Raw genomic sequence first — 24,644 nt, forward strand, 5'->3', positions numbered from 1 at the left:
AACCACTGCATTATACAAATGACCACTGCAACCTGAAATGCACTCAACCATACAATTCTCTCCACCTCTGCCCTTGAGAAGTGGTTACTACTTGAGAAAGCCACACACAAGTACAGACTCCTGAGTTCATTTTCAGCAATCTTAAATAAGCCGTCAACACTGCTTACTAGTCCTACTCCTTTTCTCTCGCCAACTTGGTCTCTCAACTTCTGCAACAGATTTTCCAAATCTCTCCAATTTACTGAAAACTCCCAACACCATCTCCTTTACTTTCAGCGGAGAACCTCTTTTCCTACTTCATGGAGATAATACAGGTAATCATATGAGAACTTCTTCAAGTTCTTGTTATTAAATGTACACATTTACAAACAGCTACACGGTTCATTATAATTGAGGGGGTATCTTCTGTCTTCCAATACTATTCCTCCTGCCAATGCTCTGGATTGCCTCTCTGATTTTCTCAAGATCTTTACTATTACTGACTATCCCTTCTTTTTCTTGTTTAATCAGCCTTTTTTTAATCAGTTGGATCTTCCCCATCATGTTCAAGTTTCTTTTGTCTTAATTCTAACAAAAATGCAAAAACAAAAACACTTTGAACCCTCATCCTTCAACTATCAATCCCTCCCTCTCCTCCCCATGAAGGCCAAACCTTCCAAAAGCATTCTACAACTTGTTCCCATTTCTGCATCTGCCCTCTCTCCAATCTACTGCAATCTATGTTTCAACCTCATCATTTCCCCAAACAGCTTTCACTAAGATTACTAAAGACCTCTGTGTTACTAACTTCAAAAGACATTTCTCAGGCTTGTCTTCCTTTAACCCCTTAGGAAGAGACTACTCCCTTTTCTTTTCTTTTTTTTATTTTTTTAAATGTTAAATTAAAAAAATATGAGGTCCCCATATGCCCCCCCCCTCACCCCACTCCTCCCACAACAACCTCCTCCATCATCATGGGACATTCATTGCACTTGATGAATACATCTCTGAGCACTGCTGCACCACATGGTCAATAGTCCACATTGTAGTTTACACTCTCCCCCAGTCCACCCAGTGGGCCATGGGAGGACATACAATGTCCAGTAACTGTCCCTGCAGTACCACCTAGGACAAGTCCTGAAAATGCCCCCACATCACATTTCTTCTTCCCACTCCCCACCCCCAGCAGCTACCACTTTCTCCATCTCAATGCTACATTTACTTCCATTACTAATCACAATAGTTCCAGAATAGAATATCAATAAGTACACTCTAATCCATACGCTATTCCTTCATTCTGTGGACTCTGGGATGGTTATGTCCACTCTACCTCTATATCGAGAGGGTGCTTAGATTCCACTTGGATGATGGATGCAATTCTGTTTGCAGTTGTAGGAACTCTTGGCTCCCTGGTGTGGTGGTTGACCCTCTTCACCTCCCTGTTAGCTGGCTGGGGTAAGTCCAATAAACCAGAGGGTAGGAGTTGCAAGTCTGTTGAGGCTCAGGGCCTGGCTATCACATGGACAGTCCAGAGGTTCAGGTCCCCTGAGTATACACTAAACCCCAGCAGCAACCACAGGTCTGGTAAAAGTAACAGGAGAGGTTTGTGAACAAAGATCACATCTGAGTCCAACTCCATCACACTCAGGAACACAAACTCCAAAGTAGGGCCAACTGACATGGCACTGAACTCCATCTGCCAAGACCATAGAAGCTATAGGTCTCTGTAGTCCTCTGAAGAACCAGTACCTGCGGTTCTATCTACTTTAGCTGTCTCTGGGACTCTGCTGAGGTGTGCGGAAGGGCAACCCCTCACGTGACCTCCTGGTTCTTTTTTTGGAGACTTATAGCCTTATAAACTCATTTGTCCTTTCCATTTCCCCCTTTTATTTAAGGTCAAAAAGCATTTTTATTTCCTGATTTTACGCGTAGGCAGATTCCTTTTCTTTAAAACACTCTTTGCTTGATTTCCATGACTGTTGTTTTATTCTTAGAGATGTCTGAAAGGATTCCCAGGGGAGGTGGCTTAAAATAATCATCTACCCTGCTTGAAATCCACCCTTCAATAGCTCTCCGTGGCTGTAGTATAAAATGCAAGCTTCCTAGTCCAAAAATGCAAAACTGTCCAAGATCTGGTCATTGCTGATCTTTTAAGGTTTATTTTCCCCTCCACCCGGGGATAGAGGATGAGCTATCAGCCTTTAACCAAGATAAATTACAAGAAATTTCCAGAAGGCACTATGTATTTCTTCTTGGCCTATGCTATTTCTATAGCCTTGAAAACTCTTATCTCCCTCTCTCACGGAATTCCGGGGGAATTCCTACTTATCCTTAAATACTCAAAAGTTACTTGTCCAGGAACCCTTCCAGGCACTTCTAAGAGTAAAGCGCTTTGTTCGGCGCCTTGGATATTCTATATATGCCATGCATTGTATTCCATCAACTATAATTTGTTTACGTATCAACCTCCCAGTTCAAAAAGGACTCCGGAAGGTAGGGAAGGCATTCTTTTCGCGTTCTCTTCTTCCGCGTTCATCCAGCACAGCGCCTGGCACAGCCAGTCCTTAGTAAAAGCCTGTGACACGAAGCGTCCCCCCTCCCGGTTAACGGGTCTGTTCCCAGGCTCTTCGCCTGCGTGGCAGGGAGATTTAAACACCCCGCGCGGTGATTGGCTTCAGATGAAGGGGTGTGTCCGCGCCTGCGACTCGGGAGAAGTGCGCAGGCGCCTGGCTTCCGCGCGCGCAGGCGCGAGTAGAGCGCAGCTCCGGGTCTTTTCTGAGGGTTCTCCAGCTGCTGCGGCGGCAGAGGAGTGGCCGGAGGCGCTTGGTGAGTGCCCCGTCGTGGGGCTGAGGGAGCGGACGGGATTGAACGTTGAGATCATTTCTCGAAGAGGAAAAGTATATCGTGACATTTGAAAAATTAGTGGGGTCAGGCTTAAGGGGGGAAGAGGCACTCTGGCCCTGATGCAGCCGGCCGGAGCGGGGACGCGGCCGGCCTAGAGCTGCAGGCGATCGAGCTGCCTATGGAGGGTAACTGGATAGTGGTTCCCTGAACCCATTCTCGAAACCAAGCACTGATAAACTGCCCCTGACAGTGTCAATGTGGTATTAATAGACTGTCCAGTGACTACAGTGATCGGATAGTTTGGAACCTAGTTTAAACGCTGAGGCTCACGGTATTGGAGAAGCCTTCCTCTTGGGAAAGTCCATCCTTACCTCGGGGCTTTACTGCGGAAGCACGAAGGATCCGTAAAAGATCGAATTTCACACTTCAGGGTTAGTCAATGAAGGATTGTAAAGTGCGGTTTCATCTCGTGCTTTTTTCGCTTTTAGTTATTAGTCACCTCAGTGTTGGACAAGTTAGGAAAGGCAGCTGAGGAGAGAGAAAACCGAAAGACATGTAGATTGGGAAAAGACGAGAAGGGGAGTATCGTTTCTTTTGCTGTATGTCATCTTATGGAAGGTGGGGGCACTGGGAGAGGGAAGTATGATAGTGTTCCCTGAGCCTTGTGAAAATAGCATATGTGATGCGCTGAACTTCTTGGTAGCAGACATTTCAAAAATTGAGACGGGTATTAAGCTTTCTGCCCTGGCGCCCTTATGATTGGTTTTCAGGTGCTCCAGTAAAATACAGTGCAGACACAGCAGATAGAAATGGTTCTCCCACGTTCTTGACAGTTCTGGAACATACCAGATTTTAAATTCATGAGACATTATTAGATAGATACTTTGAGATTTAACGTTAAAATATTTCATAGCAGAAATTAAGAGCTCTGCTGCCAACAAAATTAATGCCTAAGTCATCCAAAGATCATTTGGCTTTTGACAATAGCTAAATAAGAATGCATTGTATAAATATTAGCAAGTATTAGGAGAAATCTCTTCAGGCAATACCGTACCCCTGTGACAGGTCATGTGAAAGTAATTAAAATGACTATATAACTTAGCTTACTGCTTAAATATTTATCATTCTTGCTAGTTGTTCTATTTGTAGTGCTTGTGGTATGTGGAAATGCACTTGAAAATTGATGGTGTCTTAGTTCAAGAATAGGAATGATTTATTGTGACTTTTTTTTCCTATCAATATTACACTCTTTCCTTTAAATGGTAGAATTTTTCTGTGCATCTTGGTGTCTGTTTCTTTGACTCTGGATGACCTGAGAGGTACAGTACCAGCTCACTTAACCAAAGGTCACATCTTATGATTCAGAACACAACCTGGAACCATGAAGAAAGCAAGGAAAACAGAACAGGCCCTGTGCTTATGAGACAGTCGCGGGATTTTCACTTGTCAGAATCATAGCACCATTGTAATTTTTGTGTTTAAGAATACCACCTGTGCTATTTTAATTTTAATTTGTATTTTTAATAGATTTTTTAATATTGTCCTTTTCCACAGTGATAATCTGTAAAATCATATTTTTGATATCTTTTATTTATATGTATTTTAGGTTCTATTTTATTGCTCCTTTTCTTGTTCTGTCATTTGGAAAATACTGCTTTAGGTTCTGTTGCTTTGGGCCTCATCTATTCATTTTTAAAATAAAATGAATATTGGACCTTGAGTCCTGTGGTGGCATTCATTATTGTAACACAATTCTAGCAAACTTATCTGACTTCCCCAGATGGTGGTAGATTAGAATAGCAAAAAGGAAAAAGAGGATGTTTGCTCTTTGATATTTTGTGAAGTCAGCTATCGTTCATTATTTTCTTCTGAATTAAGGCTTTTTTTCTTTCTATCCATTGGTTCCTATATCTCAGACATCCCAGAAACCTGTTTTAGCTGTGTTTGTACTCTGCACTATGTTTATGTTAGCATTTATTATAGGTGATGTTGCTTGTATCCAAGGGTGCTGAACTTTTTATCTCTGTATCATATTTTTGTTTCCAGATATATATGTTGACAGAGGAGCAGATGACAGGGACTGGTCTTTTCTTAGTTGTGGTGGGTAGAGGCTTGAAACAAATGGATCCAATGCCTCCCACAATTGGAGGAAGTGTTTTGTGGAGCCAGGAAACACCATGTACTTGTTCCTTTTGTAATATTGGGGGAGGGAGGCTCTATTTGCACTCATTTAAATTCACTGACATTTTGATTTTGGTTTCAATTACGTCTGTGTTACTACTAAAATATTTAAATCATTGATCACTTTATTTTTCTAGGATTCCCTCATCTTGATTTTTGTGAGTTCTGTAACTTAGATTTAAAGTTTGTTTTAAATTTATTTTGACACTTTTTTGACATTTGAGATGACCTTTAGTGGTCCCTTGATGCTTATAAAATAAAATCCAAATTTCTTGTCATGATGTACAAAGCCCTTCACAACCTGTCTCCTGTCTGCCTTTTAAACTCACCTGTCCAGGGCAGACACAGACCACACGTGCATGTGCACGTACACATATGTCCCTTATGTTCCTTTCTTTCATAGCCTAAAATCATACTGTTTTCTTAGAGTTGATCAGTCTTTGAATTTGACTTATAAAAATGTAATTTTGGGGTGCTACTTAATAATTATTATGAAAAAATGTAATAGCTTTATTGAGCCCTATGTGCTAGTGTTCTCAATACTTTGCATGAATTAACTTAGTCAATATAACAACACTTGAAGTAAGCATTATTATTATTATTATTATTATTATTATTATATAAGGAGGAAACTGAAACAGAGAAGTAAGCATTAGCCAGGATTTGAAACCATTATGTTTCCAAATACTAGGCACTTAACTATTACTCTTTATTGCCTTTTGCACAAACCAGAGTGCCATTCTTTTAACTTAACTGTGATGGTTATTCTTTTCCAGGGACTTGAATGCTGTTTAAATCCATGGCCTCTGACTCCTGGGATCAGAATATTTAAGAAGCAAATCAGAAAGCTTTTAGGTGAACTTGGAACCAGAGCCAAAATTGGGGTGAATAGTTCATTCAAGCAAGGTAAAGCCTTGCCAATCATCCCCACCCCACACTTAGTATCTCCATGGCAGATACCATACTTAAATTTACCAGATGATATGTGTCTCTTCCCTGAAGAGTGCTGGATAGATTACCAGCTTCTGGCTCCAGGTTATATCTTATCCTATAGAGCATCCCCTTTCTCTTCCCATAGACTTTATTTTTAGACAGGGTCAGTATAATTGATTACAATTACTAGATCTGCCATCTCAGTATTACCACCAGGCCACTGAGGGTAGAATTGTAGAAATTCTACAGTTGACCAGCACTTGAAGATGGTGTTGGATATCAAGCAGTTTAAGATATAGTAGATGCTTCTGTAACACTGAAGTGTACTTTTGGTCTTCTTGGTTCCTGATTTTCACTGGTACATTCCCACGCACTAGTATGATTTCTGTCTTGAATCATGCGCTCTAATGCACTTTGAAACCAAGATGTTTAATCGATATAATTCAGTGGTGTATTTATTATATTTGCATAATTTGAGAACCTGGGTGTAAGAATGGTTAAAGTTGTTATCATAGAAGTGGGGAGAAAGGAAATGATAGGGGAAGTAAAAGGAGGAAACTAACTTTAACATAAATACCTTCAGGAAGAATTAAATTTCCTAATCAGAGCATGGGTTCTTTCTGGCCTAAATTAGAATATTTATAGTATTTTGGAATACTATGCATCCATAGATTTTAAGTGTGTATGTGGAAATTTTTAACATTTCCTATCAGAAATGGAATCAAGAAGCAAATAATATATTTCTAAAGAGAAATTAAATTCTTTTATCCAATAAATGATGGTCCACATGCGCATTCTGATGTTTTTTATAATTCTTTCTTCCATTCTTCCACCCATTCTCTATTATTCATCCTTAGAGTCTTCAAGAAGGAGCTGCTTAGGTGTATTGTGCATATGGTTATACTTTTTATTAGGTGCCTAGGATGGATCAGGTGGGCATAATTTGCAAGGCTTTATCCTACCTGAAAGAAATATTCATCCCAAACATCCAACTATTTTTTTGGCTTTGACTTCTCATTCCTCTAGAAGCTTTCTGAATAGCTTCTTAAATATTCCAATACCAGAAGTTAGATGACACAGAAAAAGAAACATAACTAATAAATAACATGAGTGTAAATGCTCAGTTCATTAATAGCTGTCACCAGGCACCAGGTGCTGCACCAGGCACTGTGCTAAGTACTTTGTGTACACTAGCTAATTTTATTTCTGAAACAATTCTAGAAGGTAGAATTATAGCCAAACAAATGAGGAAATTGAGGTTAAGTATAGGTTAAGTAAATTGGGAATCAGAGCTAGGGTGAGCTTAGTGTCTTCAGCTTCAGAGTCTGTTCTATTAACCACAACATTATGCTCATTCAACACAATTTATTCAATTATTCCACCTTACTTAGAAATAAGCTTAGTACAAAGAGATTTGAAAATAACTGAAATTATATCCAATCCAGGTAGGTCTTTACAATAGTTTAGATGGTCTTAGTCTTAGGCAAAAAGACTTTAACCCTGTAGGAAGGCAGAATTTATATGCAAACAACAACTAAAAGAAAAGAAAACCATATATGTTTAGAAGCAGTGGAGGGAAGCAGACTTGGTCCAGTGGTTAGGGCGTCCGTCTACCACAGTTCCGCGGTTCATACCCCGGGGCCTCCTTGACCCGTGTGGAGCTGGCCCACATGCAGTGCTGATGCGCGCAAGGAGTCCCGTGCCACGCAGGGGTGTCCCGGCGTAGGGGAGCCCCACGCGCAAGGAGTGCACCCCGTAAGGAGAGCCGCCCAGCGCTAAAGAAAGTTCAGCCTGCCCAGGAATGGCGCCGCACACACGGAGAGCTGACACAGCAAGATGACTCAACAAAAAGAGACACTGATTCCCATGCCGCTGACAACAACAGAAGCGGACAAAGAACACACAGCGAATAGACACAGGGAACAGACAGCTGGGGTGGGTGAGGGGAGAGAAATAAATAAAATAAATCTTTAAAAAAAAAAAAGAAGCAGTGGAAAGGAGTGCTGTGTTTTCCATACCCTAACTACAATGAATCATAAAATATACATTTCAAAAGAAAAATACTTTTATTACATATGATATGACTTAAAGTAATGAGCATAATTTTCTTGACATTGAAATATGTTCCTTCACTTGATAATAGATGTCTGAATGTTTGTGGAATGAACTAAGAGGAATGTATTCTAAGATTAGGGACTCTTTCTGCCAAGTCTAGGCAGCTGCTGATTACTCAGAGACTTCTACCATTGTAAAGGAAGTTTTTTTGGTTGTTGTTTTGTTTTTGTTTTTGTAAGGGAGATTTTAACTCCCTTGGAAAGGTCACCATAGCTGGATGTTTTCACCATCTCTTCTTCTGACAGCCCTTTTCAGTTGGGCCCTGACCTGACCCGCCCTCCCAAGACCACAGACTTGCAGATAACTTTTTCTTCCTCAGCTACCATCACATCTATTCCAGGAAGGACTCTTAGCAGTTTGATATTATTTATGAATTCCAAAAAGTGATATTGATTATGCTTGTAAACTGGTGTGTTCCTCTGGACATGATACCCTTTGATTGTATTAGATTCAGCTGAAATGTCTTTGATTCAGTTATGTTAAGATAAGGGCTTTGATTCAACCACATCATTAGGGTGTGCAGGGTTGAATTCCCATCCCCTTGGTTGGCTGATAAAACAGACTCTTACATGGAAGTAGATACACAGAGAAAAAGAACACAGAGGAAACGAAACTGCTCATTAGACACAGGAGAGGCCCAGGGAAGAGAGATGAGCCTGATAATCTGCAGCTGACCTTGTGAAGACACCAGAGAGGCTGAGCCTGGAAAGAGCCCCGGGGAGAGAGACAAGCCTTATGCCAGCCTGCTTCTGAGATTGGAAGACGCTAGGACCACGGAGCCTTAAGTGGGAAGAAGGAAGGCTGAACCCTCACAGATATCGCCTGCCATCTTGCTTCAATGTGGCCAGTGACTTTGGATGAGAAAGTACCGCTTACGGTACCTTGAGCTGGACCCTTTAGGGCCTTGTGACTGTAAGCTTCTACTCCAAATAAATGCCATTTATAAAAGCCAATAGAGTTCTGGTACTTGGCATCAGCACCCCTTTGGTTAACTATACAGACCCTCTCCCCACCTCCTATCCCATCTCTAACAGGGCTTGTGTATTGTCAAAAGAGAATAGACCTGAAAACCAGCAGAGTCACATTTTACAGTCAGCATAAAGAAGTTGGACTTGATGATCTCTGAGGCTTATTTCTTTTCAGAGAAGATTCTCTGAGATGAGATTAAAAAGAAATTTTGTTCCCAGGTAATTGGTTAATTAAGATTAAATTAAGCAAAAATTTCTGAAGGCTAGTGTTTTCCAAATGATATTCCATGGAAACCTTGATCCTTGGGAATTAATGAAAGTATTCTTTAAAAAGGGAATTTGGGGGAGTGGGTGTAGTTCAGTAGTTGAGCACCTGCTTCCCTTGTACGAGATCCTAGGTTCAATCCCCAATATGGCCTAAAAAAGGTGGGGGGGAATTTTATGGTCCTATACATTTGGGAAATACTGGGATAGCCAAGTTAGTTCAGAATTCTTTTTCTAGCCAAAAATCTAATTAGCCAGCCAATCTATCTTATGCGGATAAATATAAAAATGAGATGGGGAGGTATAGAACTAACTCCTTATCTTCATTATAAAATATTAATAGATGATCAACAAAATTGAAAAATATCAAGAAACAGCACGATAAGCATAAGAATTAGAATCTTGGGGTTAAACACCAGAACTAACAACCAATACTGTTGAAAATTATTACCTCTGAGGTCCTGGAAATAGGAACTGGGAGTTGTAGGGGCACTCCTGTTTATTACTCTTGTAGAGCTATTTGATTTCTCAATCCACATGTATATAGATTTGATAAAAATTAAATATGGGGAAACGGACTTTGGCCCAGTGGTTAGGGCGTCCGTCTACCACACGGGAGGTCTGCGGATCAAACCCCGGGCCTCCTTGACCCGTGTGCAGCTGGCCCATGCGCAGTGCTGATGCGCGCAAGGAGTGCCCTGCCACGCAGGGGTGTCCCCCGCGTAGGGGAGCCCCACGCGCAAGGAGTGCACCCATAGGGAGAGCCGCCCAGCTCGAAGGAGGGAGCAGCCTGCCCAGGAATGGCGCCGCCCACACTTCCCGTGCCGCTGACGACAACAGAAGCGGACAAAGAAACAAGACGCAGCAAAAAGACACAGAAAACAGACAACCGGGAGAGGGGAGGGGAATTAAATAAATAAAAATAAATAAATCTTTAAAAAAAAAAAATTTAAATATGGAAGAAAGTGAAATGTTCACAAAGAATTTTAATGGCAGTATAATCTATCACGTTATCCAGATAAACCCTTTGTCACTGGTTATTTAGATCTCTTTGGTTTTTTTTTTTTTTAACTCTACAAATAATACTGGGTGTAATGTATTTTTGTCTGAATCTATGATTTTCTTAGGATATTCTGTGATATTCCAAAAATTGCTAGAAGTGGAAAGACCAAAGAATAGGATTTTTTTTTTAAGAGTTTATTTATTTCTTGCCCCCTCATTCCCCTCTATTGTCTGCTCTCTGTGTCCATTCACTGTGTGTTCTTCTGTGTCTGCTTGTATTCTCATTCGGCGGCTCCAGGAACCAATCCTGGGACCTTCTGGAGTGGGAAAGAGGCGATTACTCTCTTGCGCCATCTCAGCTCCCTGTTCTACTACGTCTTATTTTCTTTCCTCTGTGTCTCTTGTTGCGTCATCTTGCTGCACCAGCTCTTGGTGTCAGAGTACTCCTGCGCAGGGCAGCTTTCCCGTGTTAGGTGGCATTCCCACACGGGGGCACTCCTGCGCGGAGCATCATTCCAGCATGGGCCAGTACTCTGCGTGGTCCAGCTTACCACGTGGGCCAGCTTGCCCTCACCAGGAGGCCCTGGGCATTGAATCCTGGACCTCCTATGTGGTAGACAGGAACCCAATTGGTTGAGCCACATCTGTTTACCAGAATAGGATTTTTAAAAATATATGTATATATATTGCATTACCTTTTGGGAACTTTGTTTTTGAAAAAAATGAACATTTTATTTTTTAAAATAAGGGTCAGGAGAACTTTAATTGTATAGTATCTTATAATATATGGCTTCTGATTTCATACATTTTCTTAAATCCCTGAAGATGTTAATTATTAGAAAGGTTAGAAAAAGAGGGGTACACTGGAGGTTAAGTTTGAAAACAGAAGATTGGACCTATTATAAATTCTCTTTTCCCTCTGTGTTCTCTGCTTTCCTTATGAGATCCAAAATCCATTTCTTAGTACTTTGCCATGAAAGTACTAAAAACTTGTTCAGACCTCATTAGAACCGTCACTGAATGTGAAATATGTTTCCCAGTCAAGCCTTAGCAAAGCCTTTCCTCTAAACATTTAACAGATGCTTAAGACAAATGCTTTTCTGTACTTGTATACTTTAGTTTTAGAATGGATGACCATGTTAATGGATAGAAATGTTTCCACTAACTTATTTACAGTGAATCTGTGTCAACTGGAAGACTTCTCTAAAGGGCATTTGATGTTATGAGTTAGGGACTAAAATGTAGTCCTTGTTTGTTTTTTCCAGTCTTATGAATCTATTTTCTCAGTAGTCATAAGTTCCTCTTTTTTGGTGAAATTAAATATTTGAAATTTAAAAGTAATAAAACAAAATTGCAAACTATTCTATGTTACCACAGCCTTTAGTATATTGACGCTTGCCGCCCCCCCCCCCCCGACTTTTTTCTGCCCATATTTTTCCCCTTGGGTAATTACAGTGTATATCTGATTATTGGTATATGTTTGTTTTTCTGTTTGTTCATTTTATGTACTAAACTTCATAATATAAGCCCCTTTTTTTGTGATTGGTATTATTTTTTTCCTATTTTTTGTCCTGCCCTCGTCCAAAAAAAGAACCATTTAAATGCACTCTCTAATTTTTTAGACACACAAAGCTATGTATATTTGTTTAGACAGGTACCTATCAACAGGAACCGTGGCTTAAATTAAACCTCTTTGATATCTGTTGTGATATGTACAGACTCATGTCTAGTATGAAAAGAGTTCAGATGTGTAGTGTATACAGCATCAACTTTAATACTTAAATTTAGCCTTACAGATAGAACAGTTAATATTTAGAAACTATTATTTTCAGCTACATTTACGTTGATGTCACTCATATTTAACATTGTTGCTTAGCTTATGTTTTGCCTATTCTTTCTGCTTCTGTAATAATATTAAAATAATGGCTAACATTTATTTATTAAATACCAGCCAAGCGTCAGGTGCTGTTCTAAGCCCTTTACATAGATTATCTTTTTTTTTTTTTTAATCATTACAGGAAAACCTATGAAATAGATTATCTTTGTTTTACAAATGCAGAAACTAAGGTTCAGTGAGGGTAGGTAATTTGCCCAAGGGCATATATTGTGGGGTGGGAATTTGAATTCTGAAGTTCCCACTCCTAAACACTATGCTAACCTGCTGTGAACAGAAGTTTCCACTTGTTGCAAATACCTTGTTTTTCCATGAAAGTCTAATCAAATTATGCCAAAGAGAATCACAAGTTTTATCAAACTATGATAAGGGTACAGTAATAAATTATATGTTCCTCTTTTGTGATGAAATTAGTTTTAAGAAAAGATTAATATTAAGAGAAGAAATATTGTAGGAAATTAACTTGGTGAGATATTTTAGTGGCAAAATCCTTGCTTTCCAGTATAAAATTTATTATTTCATAAAATTATTCTTATATTTGTATTGGCAGAACCCTGTGGAATTAAGGGTAAGTTAAAGTGCTGTTTCTTCCATTTCTTCCTTACTACCTTGCCATTTTTATGAATGAAGCCATATGGATATCCTGTAAGTTCCAAGGCCTTTTTTCTGTGAAGTATTCATTTTTTCCAATAGTCTTTATTTTCATTTTCTAAATTAACGTCAGTATTTCCAGGTTCTAAATTACACCTGACAACCATGATTATTCTATTTCTTCCTTCAATTTAACTTTTGTTTGAAGCTGTGAAAGAGATTAAGGCCTATGAAATTTTGAAATGAACCGTCGTTTCAAAGGCAGGGTACTTAGGCATGATTTCTGATATTCAGCAGTTCTCATGTGATCCGATATTTGTTAAGAGGAATACAGCCAACAGTAGGACTGTTTACTAGACCCTGAGCTATCCTTAGTTTCACAATAGATCCTGACTTGAAAAATAGATTTGCTCTTTACTATCTCATTTACTTGGGCCACATCATTTACTGAAACTGAGCCTTAATTTCCCTATCTGTAAAATGGTTTGATAGAGACAATTATCTATGAATATTTGGTAGAGTGTCACGTAGTAGGTATTGAATGAGTGCTGCTTCTCTCCTCTGCCCCCTATTTTAAACTAGAAAAGAAGTTAAGAGAGGTGTCTTCTAGTAAGCCAGACTGAACCAAAGTGAAGAAAATACGGTGTAAAAGAAAAGATCCTTGAATTTTTCCCTCAAGGGCATACTACATGGTGAATTAAAATTATACATATAAAAACAAAAATAAGTAAGTAATATATATATATTTATTAGGTTAAATCTGATAAAGTTAATGGGATCTTCATATCAAGCAGCTTTCTTTAATTTTCTTTATCCCATGTCTGGGTAGTCTCTTATGATTTCATAAGGAAAGACTTCTGGTGATAATAAAGAATATGAGTAAAAGTATATAGCTAAATTCTGGGTGGCACCCTGCCTGATACTTCTGAACAATTTAGCAGAAGCTTACAATACGAGCCTGAGAACATTATTCCTTGTCTCTTTGCCCTTCTGGGTACAATTCTGTCTCTCTTATTTCCATTTACTATAGTGCTGTGCTCAACACCTTTGCAATTCCGTATTAATCTTAGGTAGCTGTGTCCTGATGTCAGAATGCCAAACACCTAAGAACTTCCCTTGTCTTTTGTATCATCTGCTTAGAGAAGAAAAAAATACGTACTAGGCAGACCTTTGAGTTCATGGAAAGGGTGTGTCCTTCAAAATGACCCCATTATCATGTCAGGACTGTTTTCTCACATCCACCTCCTAACTATATCTGCTTTTATTGATATTTATCATCAGGACTCTTGGATTCTTCTCTTTTGACAGAGGTCAGTTTTACATTCAAGACTCTCTTTGAAGCTACATAGCATTTTGCATGTTTTTAGGAAGATAGCACGTGTTGACTTGTGATTGGTGAAAAATAGCTGCCAAGAGTAGAATTACAAAATTATTCAGTTTGAGAGATCTGGGCTTCCTTACCCCAAAATGGCTCCTTTACCCACAGGATACTGTATCTGATAATCTTCTAGAGGTGCCATATCCAGGTACTAATTGATTATTATATATTACTCTTCTTACCACTTTCTGCTCTGACTTTTGGGCATTAAGGAGTTAAACATTATGATAGGGTGATGGATAGATAACTTTAGAGCATACTATCTCATCAGGATAGGCTTTGGAAATCTGTCTTGGTTAGAGCTCTAGGAAGTGATAGAGAAGCATGTGGCTACCTGGACAGTCATCTGGGGGTGTTACAGAAAGGAAAGGTATATCAGTATGTCTAACTATGGAAGTGAGAGGGAAAAAAACAAAAAACAAAAAACTTTTCAGGGAAACGGACTTTGGCCCAGTGGTTAGGGCGTCCGTCTACCATATGGGAGGTCCGCGGTTCAAACCCCGGGCCTCCTCGACCCGTGTGGAGCTGGCCAGGCGCAGTGCTGATGCGCGCAAGGAGTGCCGTGCCACGCAAGGGTGTCCCCCGCGTGGGGGAGCCCCCACGCGCAAGGAGTGCGCCCGTGAGGAAAAGCCGCCCAGCGTGAAAAGAAAGTGCAGCCTGCCCAGGAATGGCGCCGCCCACACTTCCTGTGCCGCTGACGACAACAGAAGCGGACAAAAGAAACAAAAGCAGACAAAGAAACAAGACGCAACAAATAGACACCAAGAACAGACAACCAGGGGAGGGGGGAAATTAAATAAATAAATAAATCTTTAAAAAAAAAAAAACTTTTCAGTTCTAACTATGAAAGATTGATGAAAGAGAAACTGTAGCATGAACAGGTGTATGACAAAACTAGAGGCTCATGAACAGTTACCAATTATTGAAGCAAGTGGTTCTGTTTATGCTTATGTTTAATGAATGATCAATTGTTAATCTAAGAAAGATTTTTATATCTTAGTATCTGAGCCTTTCCCTGAGCCACAGTCCTGCTCTGGTAAGCAATATATGAAATTAAATTTGGAACTTAAAATATTTTTTTATGCACACTTAATGGTTTTAAACAAGACTCAAAATCTTAAACCTTAGAATGGTTTGGGAGTCTCTAATTGGAATACTTTCCTGTATTGGGAATATATATGGTCACTTTTTGTTATCAAAGATGATTCTACTAAAAGTGGTGGTTAGCTATGAAAGTGACTGAAAAGATATGTCTGTGAACCAGCAATCCATTCCAGATCATATACATATGATGACAATTTGGGGTTTGTGTTTCTAGTAGTTATGTGCAGAAATAAATATCTTTATTTCTAAGATCCATATAAGTACTTTGGAAGTGTACCCTGTTCTACTTATTTGTTCCTTAAGCAGACATTTATGGAGTTCCTATTGTAAGATCCTGTTAGAACAAAGATAAAATAAAAGCCCTGACCCCCAAGAGTTCAATCTAGTACATTCTTGGTTATTTCCCTACTTGTCTGTGACTATATTAATATTACAGGACAAGATTTTTCAGCCTTAGCACTATTGACATTTGGGGCTGGATAATTCTTTGTTGAGTGACTGTCCCAAGCATTACAGGATGTTTAGCAGCAGCAATGGATTTTACACACTAGATGCCAGTAACACTCACTGCCTCCTCCATCCCCAGGGTGTGACAATCAAAAAATGTCTTCAGAGATTGCCAGATGTCTTCTGGAAGCAAATCCATAATGGGAATCAGACTTTATCTGCATCATTGACAAAGACAGCTGATAAGTTATTTTTCATAAAGTTAATATAACACTAGCAAATACAATGAAGAAAAGAAAATTTAATTAGGATACACCCCATGGTTTTTATTTTTCTGCATGACTTTTCAAAAAGGAATATACAGCATCTAGTCAATGTTTTATGGTTTAGCTTGAATATCTATGTGAGGTCTTCTTTTTCTGAGTTACTTTGTGTAGGAGAATAATTGATTAGTTTCTTAAGGACTTCACTAAAACAGCAAACAATATAGTAATTGGAAGGGAGAAATCTATTAATAAACACTTTAGTTCTTTTCTGAGCTCTGTGTACCAACATTACCCTTTTCTTGTTGAGAATGGAAGTGTTTCATTTCCTCCAATGAGTAGCCTGGAGAACCAGCATATTAAAAAAAAAAAGGTTCCTGAATTCTTTGTCACTTTACTAATGTGACACTTCTTAGACTTTTACTTCACTTTATGATTTTTTTATAGTCAAAGAATGATACAAAGAACACTGTAAAACCAAGAATTCATTTTGATAGTCTTTTTTTTTTTTTTTTTAAGAGAGGTCTCTGGGCTTGAACCCAGGACCTCATACATGGGAAGCATGCACTCAACCACTTGAGCCATATCCACTCCACTTTGATAGCCTTTTAAAGCTTGTTTTCCAGTAATGCCTTGCTTCTGAAAATAGAAGAACCACTTCCCTGTTGGAAAATATGCTGTATAAGAAATCCTAAAAACTGGGTTTGAGGTTCACGTCTCCTACTATCTAGCATTAAATATCCATTTACTCTCTCAGCCTTCATTTCTTCTGTTGATATACAGAGAGGCTCTTTTATTCTGTTTTCTTGATAAGTATCCCAAATTCCAAATATCCACACTCGTAACTTAAACTTGCTTTGTTTATCCTTATTGTTACAGAATAGCCACATTTCAGTTTCTCTGCCTATCAAGAGTTTTGATTCATCATGGATAATCTGTCATCAGAAGAAATTCAGTTGAGGGCTAACCAGGTCACTGATGAGGTAAACGTTTTACTTGGAATAAGCGTTTTGGTTTTCATAGTGGAGGAATGGGAGGGCCTTCTTAACAAGATCATTTTGACATCTTCCTAGTCCCTTTATATCAAAGAACACATTTGCCCCATAATGTAGATTGTTTGTTCCTTTTTATCAACTCACCAAATAAATAAGTGAAAACAGTTCGTATAATTTTATAATCATCTACTTATCAATTACTTGGAACAAAGATCCTCTAGCTTTAAGAAATTTTGGACTTTTATATCTGTGTAGTATACCTAGATTTCTACCTATATTAAATTTTTGTCAATTTCATTAATTCCATCCTCTAAATTTTTTCTTGAGAAATAACTGGTAGGAAGAAAATAACTAAAATTATGGATATCAACTTTTTTTGTTTTGTTTTAAAGGGAGTGATGGGCTGGCATTAAAAAAATACAGAGTAGAATCATGAATATGGCCTATGATCAGATGGTTTTTTTCCCTCTACATATATTGGAATGCTAAAAGTCTTATCTTTTTCCCTAGTCTCTGGAAAGTACAAGGAGAATCCTGGGTTTAGCCATTGAGGTAAGAAAGTCTTTAATCAAATTAAGTATAAAAACTGGATAAGAGGGAGTTTGATCACATTAGCTGGAATTGGTATTAAGTGTCAGGAGGGCATTTGTAACAATATGATGTCTTATTTGAAACCAGCAATTGCTGAAATTGTCAAACCCTGCACTGACAGGTATTTTCTGTTTTTCTCCTCTGACAGTATTAGAATATGTCAGGGAAGATCAATTTACCAGGAATTTGGGGGATTCACATGTCAAAATGTGTTAGTTTAACAATATTAGTTCTGTCTAAAGCTCTAATCCTCTGAGAACTTGGGTCTATAAATGATTGTTTTGCTATTTGTCCTTCTAAGTTTTGTTTCTGGTTTTTGTTTTATTTTACTATTGGTTTTTTCCTTCTTTTAGTCTCAGGATACAGGAATCAAAACTATCACTATGCTGGATGAACAAGGGGGTAAGTTGAGTCACTGGCAAAAACTTTTAATTCAATGTACACTGCCAAAAAGCCCTATCAAATTAGCCTTGGGAGTGACTTCCCTTTTTAATATAAAAGAATGCTGTGGGAGAAAAAAGTAATATTTATTTTCTTCAAATTTGAATTATATCATGTTCATTGCCTATTTGGGGTGGGGGCAACATTGCCCAATTGTACAAAAAGAATGCTGTGGGAGAAAAAAGTAATATTTATTTTCTTCAAATTTGAATTATATCATGTTCATTGCCTATTTGGGGTGGGGGCAACAGTGCCCAATTGTACACCAAGTATGTGTGAGGCCAATGGGTACCAGTTGGCTTATTGTGTGCATCGGTCATATGTGTATTAGGCATTATGATATCCTTGCATCATCACCCTCAGAAATCAAATTAAGCCTTAAGACTGGCCTGGATTCAGGTGAGCTTGGAAATACCCAGTTTGACAGCCTCCGGGTTTGAGCTTATTAAATGATAAATAATACTAAGGCTCTGGTCAGTTCACAGTATATTTAATTTGGTTCCAAGTTTGACCTCTAAACAAATCCTCATATACTCTTACAACATAAGTGTTTTTTGTTTTGTTTTTTTAAGACAAATCTTTCCATAATAAAACGTCAGGATTGGTTTGTAAAAAATTGTTTTCCTCTTAGATAGCATGTAATATATTTTGGTGCTGATGTAGTGTCTGCAGCTGGTCATTGGAAGATTCCAGGTTAAACTTTGCTGTTCCATAATCTCATTTTCTGGTTGGCATTTGTTACACAAATATAACATCCATGAATTATTCTTAGAACAACTAAACCGCATTGAAGAAGGTATGGACCAAATAAATAAAGATATGAGAGAAGCAGAGAAGACTTTAACAGAACTCAACAAGTGCTGTGGCCTTTGTGTCTGCCCATGTAATAGGTGAGTTGACAAATTTTTAAAATAAATTTAAAGTGAAAGCACCCCCCCCCCCCAATAAAGTCAGAGGTATGACTGGGCCTAAATAAGGAGCTTTAAATTTAAGATATTTTTCTTTCAGGCACATTGAGTTTTTCATTTGTAAATGGGCATATTCACTGACAACCATGGTTGAAATTTAACCAATATTTGGGTGAAGTCCCAATTTTATTTTTTGATAATACACAAAAAGGTTAGAAAATATACATCTGGGTGATACAGACAGAATGGAGTTAATGTCTATTCCTTCCAATAAGGAAGGAATATTAATATAGTCTGTATATTCTATACTGACATATGAGGGATAGGCAGGTAGTTAAGGTTGGACCCTCTCTTCAGAAAACTTAACTGTGTTGGATATGTGAGAAAGAATAGCAAAAATAAAAGATCATATAAGATCTAGTGCTAAATCATGTGATATAGACTAAGGATAAGGGTATAGAACTGATAAAAGGTTGAGTTGGAGAACATCTTAAAGAAGAGGTAGGATCTGAGTTGGGCTGCTTTGAATGATTTGGAGAATGTGGAGGGCATTTCCTATGGAAGGATCTGCCTAAACAAAGATGAGGAAGGAGTTTGATTTAACTGAGCTGCATGATTCATATAGATGAGAAGTGGAAAATAAGATCTAGGTGGTGGTATAGGACCTTAAATATCAAACTAAGAAGTTGATGGATTGGAGTAGAGTATATGACTGCACACCAGGAGCTAGTTAAGAACCTTTTGTAATCTAGACCTAGGAAGTAGGATTTTACCAGTGAGAGAAAAGAAAAAGAGAACTTAAAATCACCTAGCTCTATATCCAACACAAAGAAGGAAGAAACAAAAAGGCTGAAGATTTTGGAACCTCCAGTAAACTAGGAGATGAAGGGTATCTCAGTGACAAAAATAGTGAGGTTGAAAAGGAGGGGGAGAGGATTTTAAGAGTGGGGATAGTTGGAGGGATAGAGAGGATTGCTTTAAATACAGTGTATTATGTAGTACAGTCTTCAACCCATTTGTGAATAGTATATAAGATTATGCTTGATACAAAGGAATTCATTCTTTTTGGCCACTCCATTGTGAATATTTAAATTCTCACTTATCTTTAGGTAATCCAGACTCCATGATGTTGAAAAATATTGTATATATTCACGGTAACATGAGGTTTGGACTAAGGCAGCTAACCATTATCTTCCCTTCTGTTAGAAAGAGTTCATCATTGTTTAAAAATGTAACGGAACATGATTAACAGCACTGAATTATAGTTTTGAATGTGGTTAAATGGGAGAAATTTTAGGTTGTATATATGTTACTAAGATAATTTTTTTTTTAAGTGGGGGAGGAGGGAGTAACTAACAAAACAACTTTGATGTTTACCTTTAGCTGAAACAACAGCATCTGGACATTGAATGACTATCCTTACTGCTGAATATGTTCATTTTTAAAGGGCTTCATAAACATAAGTACTTCTATCCAGTTGTCTTAGTTGGTCTGATAGATCCACCAAGAATGGCATACAAAGATTAATAGACTGTTAAAACAGCCCCCCAATTCTCACTGACCTATTTAAATCTTTATTGACTATATGAAAATCCATATGTCAATAAGTATAACTTGTCAGTCAGGCTTTAGCAGATTACTTTAAGCAAACAGGTTATAAATGGCACAGATCATTTCATTCAAACTCTTAGCTATGTTTTGAAAACGTATTTGTTGTGCCTTTCTCCTATGTTCATATTTCTTCCTAGAAGAGTGCAGAGGAGAGAAAGTAGATAAATTTCCTTGAAATTAGATCTAGGAAAAGAACAAGGAGGAAGATAGAATCGAGGGGGCTGCTGTAACAGAACAATTGTTCCCTGATGAGAGTAGATTAATATCTAGATTTAGATGTCTGATTTTAATTGCCTTCCTCCATCTTTCTTTTCTTTATACTATCTACATCTTGGTCTCTGTGGTAGCTCTTTTTTTTTTTTAAGATTTATTTATTTACTTCTCCCTCCTCCCTTTTTGTTTATACTCTCTGTCTACTCTGTGTGTCTGTGTATTGTGTGCTCTGTCTGCTCATCATTTTAGGAGGCACTGGGAACTGAACCTAGGACATCCCATGTGGGAGGGAGGCACTCAACTGCTTGAGCCACACCTAATTCCTGCTTGTTGTGTCTCTCATTGTGTCTCCTTGTTGTGTCTTGTTGTGCCATCTTGTTGCATCAGCTCACTGCTCCAGCCCCTCATGTCAACTTGCTATCTTGCTCATCCTCCTTAGGAGGCACTGGGACCTGAACCTGGGACCTCCCATGTGGTAGCCAAGTACGCAACTGCTTGAGCCACATCAGCTTCCCTGTGCTCTTGTCTTCAGTTCTGTCTCCTCTCGTTCCTGCCAGGGACTTGATCTTTCTAATATTATCTGCTAATCTGTGTTTCAGTTAGGCTCTCCACATAAATAGCCATAACATGAATTTCTCAAAGGAAGACCCAGGGTCTTAGTCCTCTTTGTATAAGGCTAATGCTAATAGTAGTAATAACAACAACTCAGGTCAATTCAGAAATCTAAAAGCTCAGCTCTGCAAGCTAAAGGTTTATGTTTTATTACTCCATTATTTGTTGCCGTAACTCATTAGGCTGCAAATTGAGACTTGAACTGAAGCTATTTATCGTCTTTATTACACTTAGTGTAAATACTAATTTGTCCCACTGAAGAAATACCAGTCCTTTTGATTATGTGGTACTGTATAAAATGTCTCGATCCTAGGGTTTTGGATGAGAGTTGTCAGCCTGTGTAATAATTTAAGCTCTTATATTCTAAGCACTTTAAATTTAATTCTCACAAAAACTTAATATGGGATAGAGTCTCTTATTATCAACATTTTATGATGGGGAATCAGAGACACATAAGAGGCTACACTAGCATGTGGGAGAGCTGGGATTCAAATCCAGGCAGAGTTCCTCCAGAGCCCCCTGCTTTTAATAATAATGCTACATTAATGTACTACATTGCTTGACATCAGCAAGGAAAAAATGAACCTTTTTTGTTATTGTTGTTAGCTTTGTTGCTGTTTAGAGAAAGTCTTGATTAGATTTGTTCTTTGAGGTTTCTTTTGTTCAGTAGGATTAATTAAAGCCTGCTCAGGAGACCTTTTTTTATGAGACATGGAAATAATTTTTCTTAACAGAGCCCCAGATGAAAGGAAGCTTTAATGGTAATTAACTCTTTCAAAAGGACTACTGAAATTTATTAACAGACTACTAAGAGTAAACTTTAAAATAGTAAATAAATGTCATTTTGTTAGCTTGCTACTATTTGAATTCTAAAAGCAAAATAACATATCCTTTTTTAAAAAAATTATCCTACATATTTGACAATAAAATTTGGTAGGCTTTAACTTTAATTAACAAGAGTTTTAAATGAGGCAAGTTTAAAATGGGAAGTCTTAAATTAGTAAACTGCCTGATGTCTTAGTTTAACCATTCTGGGACAAGATTTTCTTCTGTTTTAACTTGCCTTTCTTCACACATCGCTTATAAACATCTACCATGCTGGTATATAGCTTAAAAGAAAAATTTGAATTTCTGGAACACTTACTAGAGAAACCCAAAATAGTACTATAGTGCTTCTAGTAATCCAGTCTCATGAGATATTGAGGTGTAAAACTTCAACTCTGAATGGTTAAAATAAATATTGAATTATATTTCATTCAGCATTTAAGTGCTCCCTCCATCCTATTTACTGGAGATACAAAGATGAATAAGACATAGCTCTGGCCATGTTGTATTTATTATTACTCTATTTTTTTGTGTCTCCAATGGTAACTGATTTCATAGTAGGTGCTTAGTAAATACTTGTTGAATGACTGTCCTTGATAAACTTGTTGGCTGGTAGGATAATTAGACATGTAAACAGATTTTTAAAAATCATATGGCAAATAAAAGACATATTAGAAGTAATTGAGAGAAAACAGTAATTACTAAGAAAATGTAACTGGCTAGGAACTGCGAAAGTTCTACAACTTCTCCATTAGTATTTACTTTCCCTTTGTATTAATTTGGAAAAAGTATCACACTAATATTCTTAGAAATAATGAAGTGTGTGCCCAGGTTTAAAATCTTTTCTTGAGTGTGTGTGTGGGGGGGGTGTGTTTGTTTTTTTGTTTTTTCCCTTCATTCTCGATTCTCAGATGTTTGTGGTTCTTTGAAACCAGGAATTTATTAAGCATTATGTTTTTAAAATTCTAAGCCTACTTCTGTTCTGTTTTACTGGCATTTACTATTTTCTGCATTTCATTCTCTTACCTAATCTCTTCCCTTCTAATCTGCTTACTAAAAATGAAGATTTAACATCAGAAGCCGGGCTCAGTAACTGATCAAAGGGAACTTTAAGACGCAGTCTGGTGGCGCAGTTTGGGGCTGTTAAGCGGCTATCTAAAGGTGATGCTTCAAATGGTATTTCTGTGCATGTGCATGGATTTTGTGAATGGTGGAGACTGTCTTAAACTGTGCTGTGCTGTGTAATGTAAGTGAATTTGTTCTTTAGATTGCTATCTGCCAAAAGATCAACTTGACAAAAGAAACTTAATATATAATATCACCCTTTGTCTAATGGCTATGATAACTAAGCTTTTGCTAAATAACATTTAAAGATTTCCAGACATCCCTGCAGTTTTAAATAGGCTGGATTATTTGTAGCATGTTGTTATAGTCTAGTTCTGATCAAAGGTGAAGGAAATCAGACTAACTGCATCTCTCTTCATAGGACTTATTTTGATTTCAGCATCCTATCATCCATTAAGTTTCCCTACTTATTTCTGATTGCAGAGTCAGGATTTCCTCTATTAAAATGTTACCTTCTAGTGATTTGGATTCCTCATGATTTAGGTCACAACCAAATTTAGGAATTAAATGCCAATCTAGTCATCTTAAATCCCATTTGGAACAAAGTGGAATATAATTCAAAATGTTATGATATCTGATACCTTATTTTTTTTTATGAGGGTTCCCCTCTCTATGTATGCTACATTTTTTCCCATAATTCCTATTATGTCATGTGTTAGTTTCCTGTGATTTCATGTCAAACTAATGTGGAGCTTAACTAATCTTAATTCTTTAATTAATCTAGTCAGTCTACTGTTTATTATATCTGACTCTTCCTTAATGTTTGGGTCTGTATTAGAATTAAGAGTATAGTGAAACATAAGATATTTAGGTCTTTGATTTGTACCCTTTGTTTCCAGTGTCCCTTTTTCTTCTTTACTGTAGATTGACCATACAAAACACACTTGCATATATACGCACACACGTGTGCACACACACACACAATTGGTATTTATTTTGACTAATATCTTTTCTCTTTGGAGAAAGAATAATAGCTAATACTTGGCTTGCTTCTTACTATATTTATTCAGTTGATACTATTGTTGATAGCCAAAATTGGATAAAGAAATTAGTAAGGTTTTTGTGTTCAAATGTTGATTCTTGTTCTTTTCTGCTGTTGTAGTAACAGCTTCACAACAAATTGATTATGGGATACTTCAGATTCTTATTTCAAACTTTACTTTTGAATGAGCGACATAGAAAAAAAGAAAAGAAAGTAAATAAAAGAATATGTGGTTGAAGATTATTAGACTTCTCAAGAATGACAGAGATGAATCTAGCTTTCCATAAAGAGTTCTTAATTTCATTAAAATCAGAAGAATGATTTCTTCCCAGAAGGGTAGTAAATCTTATTACTCAGAAAAGTACTATCTTAGATCAA

The 24,644-nt window shown here is 37.7% G+C and overlaps 1 protein-coding gene across 1 annotated transcript in view; it reads left to right on the forward strand.

Annotated features, from left to right (window-relative positions):
• Positions 1 to 2,695: 2,695 nt before the first annotated feature.
• SNAP23 (synaptosome associated protein 23) overlaps positions 2,696 to 24,644 on the forward strand; it is a 33,715-nt gene continuing 11,766 nt past the window's right edge. Inside the window, exons 1-5 of the mRNA XM_004466697.4 lie at positions 2,696 to 2,805; positions 16,843 to 16,946; positions 17,469 to 17,510; positions 17,903 to 17,951; positions 18,763 to 18,880. Of these exons, the coding sequence (XP_004466754.1) occupies positions 16,890 to 16,946; positions 17,469 to 17,510; positions 17,903 to 17,951; positions 18,763 to 18,880 (266 nt within the window). The 5' untranslated portion in view covers positions 2,696 to 2,805; positions 16,843 to 16,889. The remainder of the gene's footprint in view (positions 2,806 to 16,842; positions 16,947 to 17,468; positions 17,511 to 17,902; positions 17,952 to 18,762; positions 18,881 to 24,644) is intronic.

The sequence above is a fragment of the Dasypus novemcinctus genome, chromosome 3, assembly GCF_030445035.2.
Source record: "Dasypus novemcinctus isolate mDasNov1 chromosome 3, mDasNov1.1.hap2, whole genome shotgun sequence".
NCBI classification, from domain to species: Eukaryota; Metazoa; Chordata; class Mammalia; order Cingulata; family Dasypodidae; genus Dasypus; species Dasypus novemcinctus.